The sequence below is a fragment of the Egretta garzetta genome, unplaced genomic scaffold, assembly GCF_000687185.1.
Source record: "Egretta garzetta isolate BGI_Z169 unplaced genomic scaffold, ASM68718v1 scaffold448, whole genome shotgun sequence".
NCBI lineage: Eukaryota > Metazoa > Chordata > Aves > Pelecaniformes > Ardeidae > Egretta > Egretta garzetta.
This window is the reverse complement of record NW_009260497.1, coordinates 1,270,316-1,283,037: the sequence shown is the minus strand read 5'-3', so window position 1 is coordinate 1,283,037 and position 12,722 is coordinate 1,270,316. Positions and strand designations below refer to the sequence as shown.

At 52.4% G+C, this 12,722-nt stretch overlaps 1 protein-coding gene across 1 annotated transcript in view; it reads right to left on the bottom strand.

Annotated features, from left to right (window-relative positions):
* Positions 1 to 2,739: 2,739 nt before the first annotated feature.
* The window catches only part of A4GNT (alpha-1,4-N-acetylglucosaminyltransferase), a 17,315-nt gene continuing 7,332 nt past the window's right edge, over positions 2,740 to 12,722 (bottom strand). Inside the window, exons 2-4 of the mRNA XM_009644468.2 lie at positions 5,669 to 5,889; positions 4,301 to 4,750; positions 2,740 to 3,348 (exon numbers count right to left, since the gene is read on the bottom strand). Coding sequence (XP_009642763.2) covers positions 2,740 to 3,348; positions 4,301 to 4,750; positions 5,669 to 5,889 — 1,280 coding nt within the window. The remainder of the gene's footprint in view (positions 3,349 to 4,300; positions 4,751 to 5,668; positions 5,890 to 12,722) is intronic.

Sequence of the window (12,722 nt, the reverse complement as noted above, 5' to 3'; positions counted from 1 at the left end):
AGCAATGTCAGCTGATGCAATGCAGCTGTTGGGCAAAAGCTGTCATCATCACTCACGAGGGAAACGGTGATATTCCCTCACTAGAACTGAGATTTTGCCCACTGGGTGATGAAGACATTGGCCTGGAGGGTGCAGGTCCACCACAGAGGTAGCGGCTTGTACCACCCATCATTGCTTAGGGCTGGAGGTGGTCACCTGCACCCTTTCCACTCCACTGTGGGAAAGCCAGCTCCAGCGAAGTGCTGGTAGAACTGAGCCTCAGAAAACGTGATGGGTTTTCATTTCCCAGCCCGGCAGATGGTGTGTTTGCTGTCCCAGCTCATGGCTGCTGATCCGGGCTGGTGCATACTCCCCTTCTCTGCAACCCTCAGCCTTTGGCAGGGAAATTTCTCCCCATTTCCTTCTCCTCCACCCTTCCCCACTGCCACCCTGGGGCTCTCCTCACCCTCCTGAATGCTTCAGGGGCTTCTTTGCTCCCTGCAAAGTCTATGGGTGCCCCAGGTGCCCCTAGCACCCCTCTGCTCCCCTGCTGATCCGGGAGCTTGCAAATTGTGGGAGACACCTTACCAGAGCAGAGAGGCGTCAGGAGACCCAGACCTACGCAGGCAGCTTCCCCACCTCCTCTGGGCCCTTCCCAAAAGAAGCCCTCGCCTCTCTCCCTTTCTCAGCTTCTCCTCTCCCCAAAATGTGATCTCCCAGGGCTCATGCCAAGCCGTCTCAGGTGACTGCGGGTGAAAGCCCCCATGCAGGACCTTTGGTGAGGTCAACTGTGCTTGCTGCAAAAGCCCTGGTTTGCCACAAGTCCTGACAGTAACCAATGGGCAGGAGAGGGAGGTGAGAGGGGGTCGGACCTCACCTATGCATGCTGTGTAGCACAGCAGAGCCTCGGAAATGTTTCTCACCTGAGCTCATCTGCAAAGGGAGCTTGAGCAGGTCAAGTCTCTGCCATCCCTCCATTGCCCAGGGAGGGAAGCCTGGAGAGTCAAGCCTTGGGGGCAGAAAAAGGCAAATACTCACTTGTTGCCAGAGAGAGAGAAACTGGAGAGGGGGGACGAGGATGGGAGCGAGCGATGAACGAACATGGGCAGCGAGAGGCTGCTGGGAGCAGCCAGGGGCCATCCAAAGCCCTGCGGGGAAACAGGGAGCACTTTCTGGGCTGTCACCCTACACTCCTCCCCTCCATCCGGGAAAGTCATAGCCATGGAGAACAAGCAGCTCCCCATGCCACAGGCAGGCAAACCCCGCTTTAACAGAGCAGGGAGCAAAACTAAACCAGTGTGGATGGCACTGGGGGGAGGGAGGGGAGCGGGGGGTGTGAAACTCATGAGCCACGAGAGAGTCACCCTAGGAAAGGGAATGGCAGATATTCCCCTCCGCCTCATATCTACTCCGACAACCCGCAGTGCTTGGCTTGGCACCACCTGCCCTTGCACCAATACAGCTGGACTGACTTTGGCATTTATTGGGGAGGGGGGACAAGGGTCTGGAAGGAGACATGAGCCCGGTGTCCCATCGCAGCACGAAGCGCCCAGAAGCCCCGTGTGCGGCAGGCTTTCTCCTCCCGATCAGCCCTGCTGTGATTTCTAGCTGCAGAAACCAGGCTGTGGGTGGCTCATTAGCTGCTGTGTTTGCAGAAGATAGCATTGTACAGATGGCAAACACACGACGAGGGGCGGCCCATCCACCCCCGCCTTTCTGCTCCCCAGTTAAAGACAGCTGTGCAGACAGACTCAGAAGAGATTTGCAAGCTGGGCTGCTTTTCAGGGGGTTGGGAGGATTGACATTACCCTGGGAAAAAAGTAAATCCAAGGGGATGCATTGCCCTCCGGCAGAAAGTCACTGGGTGCCCTGTTGGGGTTAAATGGGGATTTTTGCACAGCTGGACAAGGGTGACCAGAGCTGCTGCAGCTCATTTCCAGGGTAGTTGAACTCCAATTATTTCAAAGGGCTTTGGGAGCCCTGGAGCACCATCCCCATCCTTCCTTGGTGCCTCAACATCTCCTTTCCAGGGGGAAGATGTGACTTCACAGGCAGAACTGACCTCAGGGGCTGGGGCAGCACAGCCCCTTCCTGGAAAGAGCCAACATAAAAGTGCAGGAGCACAAACATTTGAAAAATGGGACTCATTTTCCAGGGGCATGTAGGGGAAAGCAAGCTCAGAAGGAGTGGTGTTTTATTAACTGTTTTATTTCCACTTGCACTGTCAAGGTCCCTCTCAAAAACGTAGGGTGTAAAGCACATGTGAGAAAAATAGATTAATGAAGAACAGTGGTTTGGGCTTCTCTTCATTAGAAATTCCTGCCATCCATCCTCTGCTTTACATTTCCTTACAGTCACCTCAGAAGCTTCAGCCCAAGCATGTAGTGTTTACAGTTTTTCTGACATGGACAGCTGCCAATAGTGGCAAGAGGTGCAGAGATTAAATTCCTCCCAGGAGGCCATGCATATCTTTAGGAACTTTTCACTTGGAAAGCTGACTGGTAAGGCCTGTCAGTCTGTTTGATTCAGGAAGGTTTGGTTCGTGAGCGCCTATAAGGAAACAGAACTGAGGCAAAGATGTCTTTAGTGTCGCTGGAGGCTACGTCCGATGGATACCCACCACCATTCTGCAGATGGTCCTTAGTGGCCCAAGGGATTAGGTATGGTGGTTATGGAAAGGTCTGTCTTTCTCCTGTGAAGCCAGCTACTGACACCGGTGGTGACTGTGTTTTGGCCCCAGAACGGGGAGGGCTGGAGGGATCACCCCCTTCCTCCTTGCACCACATCATGCCGCTGTGCGTTTTGGATTAGGTCCTTGTACGTGGTGGGGCAGTAGGCTTTGTATAGTTTTTCAGCCAGCGTGTTGCTGCCTGCAACCACAGTTTTCCGGTTGTGGTTCATGAAGTTCCACAAGTGCAGCCCGTAGGAGTGGTTGAAATTGGGGCTTTTGTCCCACACCTCATAGTACCGGCCCCAGGCTGGGTACGGTATGGGGTAGAAACGCTGGGGATTGAGGAAGGAGATGTTCTGGCAGCTGTGGTCCTCAGTGCCTTTGAAATCCGTGAGATTGCAGATGGCTTTGAGCATCCTTGTCATTAAAAAGGGCCCCTGGTTGCCCCAGATGTTCCCATTGTACTTGAGAACAAAGTTCTCCATGCAGTCCCAAATAAATTTCTGGTAGGCAGGAAAGCCAAATATCCCGTTGCTGGAGAACTGCGACTTCTGCGCTGCTAGGAAGCTTTCCTCGGGGATGGGCCTGATGGAGATGACATCTGTGTCCATGTAGATGCCCCCGTACTTCCAAATGAGCGCTAGTCTGCTGGCGTCGGAGCTGACGTGAACCCAGTTCTTCTCCTGCTCTGGGACTACCTGCAGAGTTGGAAAGGCGAGACAGTGATGCCGCAGGCAGAGAACGAACCACATCCATCCACTGGACGCAAATGGCACCATAAAACCGCACCTGCACGCCTGCAAATGTCACCGACCGCCTTTTCTTCCTCCAGCTACTGAATTTTATTGGAATAAGATAAGAGGGCAGTGCAGAGCAATGGTTAGCTAATACAAATGAATGCAGGAACATTTCACGGGTGTTTGGATGGAACCTACTACATTAAATCAATGATACCATGAATCATTGCCTGCTGTTTCAGTGGGACCCAACTCCCCTAACACACTCCCCGATCACTCCCAGCTCTTTGAAACAGGCTGGGGGGTTTTCATTGGCACTGTCAGTATTTGCAGTAATTCTTTTTCTCAGAAGGAAGAGTTTGGAGGAAATATGCACCAAGATGGAATCAAACAAATTTGACAAAAGCAACTTGCAGGTGGTTTGCCAGGAACTTCTTTCCAGGGTGGAGCTCGCAAGATCCCACCTTGGTTTTGCATATTGCTATTAAAAAAACCCTGACATCCCTCTTGCATTTTATCTACTGCGGGCCCTGTCAGTGTGTGTCAGCATTAGCAAGCGCCCAGACGACTCAAGTGGCACATTTTGTTCAACCAGCTTCTGTGAGAAAGATTATTAAGCCATGTTTTATCAAAACATGTATGCAATCTATTTTTACCAATGTTGTGTTTGCCAAAAAATCTGATTCTCCAGCTAGGGGGTGGGAAATGCTGATAATATGTTCAATAAACAGATAGATGAATACACTGCAAAACATGGCAAAAATGAGTCTATTCTGAACCAAAAAAATAAAAGTGACTAATTTCACATAGCAAATCCTGTGTTTATTCATTTTAAGCCTACTTCAAAGCTTTTTCCCTCATTATTCATAACTATTTTCCCCTTTCCCTATTTTCCCCTTCTTATAAGGCTCACCTGGTTGTACCACTTGAGCAGAGGGGTCTCCTGGAAGACAGTTTCCATCTGGAGAGGAAAAATGAAGACATTCTTCATAGAAGACAAAAGCGAGAAGGCTGTATAGCTGGAGTTCAAGTCCAACACCGTATCATTCCTAAGTCCCTTCATTAAGAGGATGATGGGCCGGTCCTGGTAAATCCTGGCGGCAGACTCCACGGAGCAGGACACCAGTGGGGTTGGCTCCAGGCGCTCTGTTGTCTCCAGAAAGATGATGCTTTTGCCGAGGTTCAAGACCTGCTCAGGTGTCAGGAAGTGCTTGGACATGGGCATATAGGAGAAGCAGCAGCCAGACAGCAGGGAGATCTCATACAAAATGCCAGAGACAAAGAAGAAGCAGAGACATATATGGATTTTCTTCAACATTCTTGCTTTCCCAGGGCCTTTGGGGTCATGCCTCGGACATGGATGCTAAGGAGAGACAAGGAACAGCAAAAACGTATGCCCGTGTTATTACTTAGTGGGACTGGGAAATGGTAGGACATGCCTTTGGACAGCCTAGCGCAAAGGCAGTTTGGTGAAGCCCGTGCCTTCACCCCATAGCACGAAGGCAATTTGGTGAAGCCTGTGCCTTCACCCCATAGCACAAAGGCAATTTGGTGAAGCCCGTGCCTTCACCCCATAGCACAAAGGCAATTTGGTGAAGCCTGTGCCTTCACCCCATAGCACAAAGGCAATTTGGTGAAGCCCGTGCCAAGCCTAGTGAGATGTCTCACAGTGCGAAGGGCTCTCCCCTGGGGGGCTGAAGTGCTGGGGTCCCACCTCCTCATCCCCAGCCAGGCATGGGGGACTAGGGGAGGTCTTGGAGAAGGGACATGCGGCCGTGTCTCACGGCACAGCTACGCAGTCATTGGGTTGCAGAGAGGAAAAGACGAAGGGAGAGCATGGGGAGAGCAAGGCGAGAAGGATCACCTTGCCCCGTGCCAGGGCAAGGACCCCCATGCCCATCCCTTGGGCAGGCTGGTGTAGCAAACTATTCCCAAGCACTGTGGCATCATGCCAACACGTCCTTGTCCCCAAGCAGGAGGCGTCCAGGGGATTTAAGGAGCAAACCCTGATGTGCCAGTGGAATTAGGTGGCTGAGGGGGCTGTGAGTGCCAGTGAGGGGAAGGTCATGATTACAGTTTGGGATGTGTCAGCCAAAGCTAAACCATTAATATGTAGGCACCAACATCTTTTTCCCAATTCGCCCTTTCTGCTCACACTTCAGACCCAAAGGCTGCGAGGGACTCAGGTCCTGCAAGGATGGGGGCTGCAGAAGGACCAGAGACAGATAGATATAAGGACAGAAAATGGATGGGTTTGTGCAAGTGAAGAACTAGGAACTACCTGGATTATAGTTCTGACAAATCCACATTTCCAGCTTCTTTGTTTACCATCGCAGTGGCAATCAGGCTCCCTTAAAGCCCAGCTCCGTGGTGAAGACACCCAAACTGTTTGGAGCATGCAAAGGGATTTCTGAAGGCTGGAGACCGATGCACAGAGGAGAGCTGGCTCTGCTGTGGGCTGAATCTCAGTCCCAGAAATGGTTTGGGGCCAATGGGACTGACCTAAAAGGACAAAATAGGGACAGGTTTTAGATGAGACCCATCTCATGCCTACATCAGCCCAGCCCAGCTCCTAATTCCTGATCTCGCCACAACATGAACCCACACAGCACTGGGGAGTTCCTGCCAGTGAGAGGCAGGGTTGAATCTTAGCTGCACTGCACTGTTTAACAGGCTCGTGGCACAAGAAACTTCCCTCCTGAAATGCCACCGGGTTGCACCTGAGCAGCCCACGTTGGCTCTGCAGAGACCACGAGCCAACGGAGGGCCCAACCACAAGGGTCCAACAGAGGGGAGACGCTCTGAGTGACAACCCAATGTCCGAGCAACCCCTGCAAGTGTTTAAAGCCTGATTAGTTAAAGGGAATGGGAGGCTCTGTGTGCCTCGTTAATTAATGAGACACATTACCACGTCACCCAACCAGAATATAGATAAGTCTGCAGCGTAGCAAACCCCATAGAAATTCCCCCGCAAGCGCTGAGCACACACTTGAAGCTGTGGCAGCTCCCGATCCATTTCTCAGAGCTAGAGCTCATCGAATTAAGTATTAAAGCAATGGCTGTTCCCATCAGTACAGCTTTCCATGCCATACAACAGCGAATTTTGTTGGTTTTCACTGCCACTGCGCGGAGTTTCTCCTTCCCCCCCCCCCCCCGGGTTCCCCTGACAGCATGGGAGAAGATGCCAGGAGTGAAGTGGGTGACAATGGCAGCAGCAACGTGGCTGTGGGGATGATCTGCTGGACAAAGCCAGCACATTTGCAGCCTGCAGAGGAGGGAATGCTTTATTATTATTATTATAATCATCATCATCATCTTCCCCTTCGTTTTCCCATTTTCATTGCCCCTGCACTCCGCAGAGGACCTCCTGCTGCGAGGGACAGCACCCCACACGCAGGGCCTCCCTGCGGATATCAGATTTGGATGGAAGACAGGGAAGGGGAGAGCAAATACAAGCCATTTGGAAACGGCTTGTTCCCAAGCCTGCAGATAAAGCAGCCGACGCGGCCGAGCATGACAGCCCCCTCACCTTCCAGGTGCAGCAAGAACTGTGGGAGGGCTCGGGAAGCAGCGGCAGAAGTGAGATTAAAATAAACCACGTTACTTGAACTACAAAATTTCCTCCCACATTCATCTCCTGCCTTCCTCAGGCCCACGCCTCTGACTTACTCCGGCCATTTGAAAATAGGACAAAGCCAAAAAAAGTTGCCTCCTAGCAGCTCCCTCACCAATCTCAGCTTGGCCAGATTGTCAGGCTTATTTTATTTTATTTTCCCAGTCCCAGCTCCAACCTCAACTATTCCTGCCACTGTTTCTGTGCTGCTCCTGTGCAGTCCAGGGCCTGGCGCTCCCTCCCTCTGTTCTTCGTGATTTTTAAATCTTGATGCCACTCTTTTGGCAGCGTTTGCTTGAAGTGGAAAACCCAGGCTTTGCTTTGATTAGAAATGGGACCATCAGGACATTCCCATTACTGGATTAATATTTCTTCTTTGATGGCCTAGAGATCCGATGTCTCAGGTCTTTACGAGCAGCCTAGCAAAGCCGTGCTTGCAATAGCCGTTCAAATTTAAAATAGCCCGGGAGGCATTTTATTTGCAAATTGTGGGGAGAGAATAAGCAGACATTCTAACAGATACCGGCCCCGTCCGCGACATTGTGAGGAGAAACGAGAATCTTCATCGTCTCATTCCGGGAAATTGTTTTGCTTGGTTGGTTTTCCAAAACCCCAATGTGGCGAGTTATGAATTCTCATCACATTTGACCTGGAGGCTGCTGTTATCAAAATGTTCACTTCCCTGCTCAAGTTAAAAGGACTGCAGAACTGAATGTTAAAAATAAATCCCAGCCATTGAATAGATTACCCTGCTGAGTGGGTTGCTTTTCTGGATGCAGCAGACGGTGTGCCGGCTTGATGGCCCATCTTGTAAAGATATTTCTTTTCTCAGGGCAATTTCAGGACTTGAAGTGCAGGATGAAAACGGGTGGGAGACTACAAGGGAGATTACTACGAACGTGTGATAATTCCTCCGAGGTGTCCGCAAGACACGTGTGGCAGGAAGGGGCAGCGGGATTTTTCAGTAAGTGCCACCGAAAGGGAGTGAGTAAATCCACCCGCCGGGGTGCTCGCAGCCACGCGACCCCCCCTGCACATCCCAGCCTTGACCCTGTGGCAAACGCCGGGGTCTCTGCAGTGGCAGCTTGGCCAGAGGGGTCCCCTCCCAGGGCAACCTGTGGGGCATGACTGGCCCCACAGGGACTTGGGGCACGAGCTCAGCTTGCACAGGGACTAAGTCTTCTCCTCATTTTGCCAAAAAGATTTTTATTTCTTTTCAAATAAAAAAGAAATAAGAGCGCCTGCAGCTTTCAGTTTGCGCAGCCCTTTAGTTCAGATTGCATTTGAGTTTTAGACTCTCTGAGGCAAGTCACTTGCAATACGAATTCCAGTTTATACTGCCAAACCCCGCCACCACCGAATCCTCATCCCCATGGCTCCTAGGCATTCCTCCAGCTTCAAAAAGAGACACTCCCATCCTCTTGCCTACCCCCAAAACGGCAGCTTTCCTCTGAGAACGAGAGGGTTTTGCATTTGGGTCTGCACCCATCCCACCGGGCGACTGTCCGTATTTTTCCTGGCGGGGAATAACCCCAAGGCAGTCCCCAGTTGTAACACATGCAGCATGGCTTGAACCTACGCAGGCTCACTTTCATGTCTGTACAGAACCCACTCCAGCAAATTACAGCTACAATCAAGTTAGTGCACGTGCGTGCACTTCAAAGCCAGCTTCCTTCCAGATTTAACACCAGGCACATTTGGAAACCTCTTTCAAATGGAAAACCTGGGGAAGAATCTATCATATTCGTTGCAGGCTGTAATTAATGCCGCCTTCCCAACCTCCAGCAACGCAAGCCACCAAAGGGGCTTCTTACCGCCCCGCTTCTCACCTGCTTTCTGATTCTGCAACCTGACGTGTTTTATGGAGATAAAGAAGCAAAACTCACCTCTTGGCTGCAAAAAGCAGACAAAGCATGCAGTCTGTTGGGAAGCAAACCCAAGATGAACCACACTGGAGGGTACCCACAGCCAGTAGAGAGCCCTTTGCCCGGGCCAGAGGAGCTGCGCTGCCTCTCCACTATCTTCTGCCTTGCCAGGGCTTGGAGCAGCCTCATGGCTTGTTCTCCACCAGCTCCACTGTTTGCATTCTCAGTGCGCTGAGATAAGGCTGAGGAAGGAGTAGGGCTGTGCTTCCAAAGGCACAGGCAGTGCGCGGTCCTTCAGGCAGCCAAATCTAAGGCTCTGTGGGGGTCAGGAGGGATGGGTGGGACTGAGCAGGTGAAGACCATTTGCACCTTTTGGGGGTGGTTTACAGCATATTAAGCCTTTTCTCTTTGTGCCTAGAACCACATTTATGGAGGCTATTTTGCACCATAGCTTAGATCTCTGCCCTCTGGCAAAGAGCTATGCTGGGGCGGCATTGATGCTCTGAACACTTCCAAGGAAGGCAAAGACAGGTTACACAAACACATCCCAAGTAACACCACACATCCCGAGCTGGCTGGCTGACAAGCTCAGATGCCTGCTCAGCTCCCCATTAGAGATCTGGCAGGCAGGGAGGTTTGCTGATCCTCCAGAGCTTCTGCTTGTTCCCACGACCTGTCCCCAGGAGGGTGGTACAGGAGCACTGTTGGGTGCCCCCAGGACTGGGATGACCCACCTCAGGTTGGAAGGATCCCCGTGGAGCTTTCTTGGCCCTGGGGTCTAAGGGGTACGAACTTCAGTGGCTGTCCTGTGCTGGGACAGCAGAATTTGTAAGGGAGAGGTGGAGCTGTAGCATCAGAGACTCCCCAGTTCATCCCTCCTGCATCCCTGACCTGTGCTGGACCAGCGCTGCTCAGCCTGTGAGAGGGGACCAGAGCATCCTGCTGGGATGCAGTCCCTGGCTCCTGGTCACCCACAGCGATCAGGCTCTTTGCAACTCCTCTCCTGCTCCTTTTTCCCTTCTACTCCCTATTTTTGTCTGGAAAATACATATCCAGGGCTGGAAGCTTTGCCCAGCCAACAGATGCCAGCAGCCTCACGTGTTGCACACATGCAAGCACGGCAAAACCACTCATTTGCCACCTAGAAAACCACCTCTTTCCACCAAGAGCAATCACTCAGTGCTCATAAGCCACCAAAAAGCGTTCAGCTCATGCCCTCCACAGCTCGTGGTAGCAGCAAAAAGCCAGCCTGCCTGCTCTTAAAGATTAGCCACCCAATATGTCAGGGCGCGCCCGTTTGCTCCCAGCCAGCGCAAGGGCACCCCACCTCGCCATGCTGCAGGGTGCAGAGGGCCTGCCCCTGGCTTCGTTTGCACTTGCACGTCAGTGTTCCGTGCTGCGGGGAGCTGGCGGCAGATGCAAGAGCAGGCAATGTTGCCGCAGCGAGGCAGAGCAAACAGTCCCCACAGAAAGCTATCGAGATATTTGGGGCGTAATCAGCAGACAGCGCCCTGGGCGAAAATGCCAGGAGGGCTCCAATTCCAAAGTCATCCCTCGGGCAATGACGTAGGTGAGGAGCCCCCACACCCCGACACGCCTCTTGGCCAGAAACCCTCTCCTTTTGCAAACACCTGCTCAGCTCCATCGTTTGCAGTCTGACCTGCAAGGAAACAGGACGGCCAGCGTCCAGCTCCAACGCCAAGGAGCTCCTCTGGGGATGACCATGTCCATCCACCCCTTCCCAGTGCACATGCGGAGTGCTGAGCTTGGAGGATGCTCTAATATGGGGGCATGCATGGGAACAGATGGCAGCTGTGATTAAAAGTTTCTGCCCTGCTTTTATCTTGCATGACGCGAAAGCATCCCCCCCCTTCCTGCCCCAGCTCCCCCCATCGCCTCCCCGTGCCACCCAGCTCCTTGCCCTGTGGTTCAGAGGGGAATTTTCTGTGCAGCCCAATCCTGCAGAAGGAGCGGTGTAAAGTTAAAGCCCAGAGGAGCCCATATCACCAGGAGATGATGAAACCATGAGCTAAATGCACAGGCTTGGCCTGCAGCAGAAAGCGAAAGCACTGGCATTGACGCAGGCTGCCCGCAGCCCTGGCTGCTTGATGGGAGCATTTGGGAAAGCACTTTAAGGCAGAAACGGGGTCATTTATCTCAGGGGATTCTTCTGTCTACCCCCTGCACCTCCACAGGCACAGCCCCAGGATTTGGCTGGGCTCTGATCTCCAAAATGAGCATCTTTGCCCCAGAAACATGCTTTTGAGGGCTGTACTCATCCTGCCTCTTAATATGTCAGATGAACCGAGGCAAACCTGTTTGTGCCCTTTCTCAGCCCCCACCTGGGTGCCACGAGCTGCCAGCATCTCACCAGGACTATGCCCCGTTCTCCGGCTCCATGCTGTGATGGGCCGGATGCTGCTGCCAGGGCTTCGGCACGTGAGTTTGGGTTCCCAAAAGCCTGCTGGAAAGGCAACGGAGGAGGGGGGGACACAAGCAGGCTCACACACACCAGTGAGCCCAGTCTGCATGGAGTTGGGGGCTGCACTGGTGGACGGGGTGCTGCGAAGTTACTCAGACTGAGACCCCTGCGTGCTTCACACCCCACAAAAAAAAAATTAAATACAGGGAGAAGCCAAAATCTGGGTGCTGTTCTATTGCCCTCTGGAGGAGCCTGCTTTTTGTTTCACTGCATGAGAAGCCCAGAAAAACGGGAGTCTGCAGGCAGAGCCTGTGCCAGGTCCCCTTGTGTCCTCAACTGCATGGTGGCACAGCCAAGGGAGGCAGAAATCACACCCCAGTGCCATATAAGCAGTCTGCAGCAGGCTGAGCCCCCAGCTTGGTGATGAGTGACCAGACTTTCCCTTCACCTCTGCACACTGCTGTACATCCAACATGTGCGCAGCAACATTTTGGCCTTGAACATCATGGGAGACAAACAACGGTTATAGGGAAAGCATTGGCCCACAACATTGGCCCGTGGCATGCCTGCTCAGGTTTGGTTCACGTGCAGTGTTGGACATTTGTAGCCACAAATCCAGGTCCTTAGGCTACCAATGCTCAACCATTTCAGCTGACGCCCTGCAGCAGGGACAGTGCTCACTGGGACAGCCTGGTTTTCTGCTCTAGAGCCCACCCAAGCCTTCCACTTCTCCATAGCAGAGACCCTGTGGTGATTTCTCTTTATCCTGAATAACCTTAGAGGCAGTATCCTGAGCTTGGGAATCTGCTTTGATTTTGCTCCATGAAATGACAAACATACCTGCTCTGGAGATCTGGAGCCTCCTTCTCTGGAGATATTCAACCCCTGCCTGGACAATGCCCTGTGCACCCTGGTCTGGGTGAGCCTGCTTGAGCAGGGGGGTGGGACTGGGTGATCTCCAGAGGGCCCTGACAACCCCTGCCCTTCTGGGATTCTGTAATCTCCTGCAAAAATGGAGATGCATCAATGTGGCTGCTCGAGGATGCTCCAGCAATGGCTGAGCATTGCTCTCCACGTGCCCAACCTGCCACTGGGCTGGATTTGGCCCCAGTAACGTTCAAAAGGATGATTTCCCACCTGTTCAGTACAGAAACCAGGGCCTGAAGGCAGGCATCCCACATGGGCACCAGTGTTCCCTCAGAGGCATAACACATTGTATTATTTCCATACACTCTCTCAGCATCACCCAAACCAAGTTATTAAATAATATTAAACAATAGCTCGTTCCCTAAACCTTACCTGCTCAGGTCTGTGCCCGTGACCACTGCCAAGCGCAGGGGTTAAGTTCCTCGGGACTTATCACACACTCACACTTCCCATATCTCCCTCCTTAAACACACACACTTGTCCCAAATGAGCCAGCCGATGCCGTTAT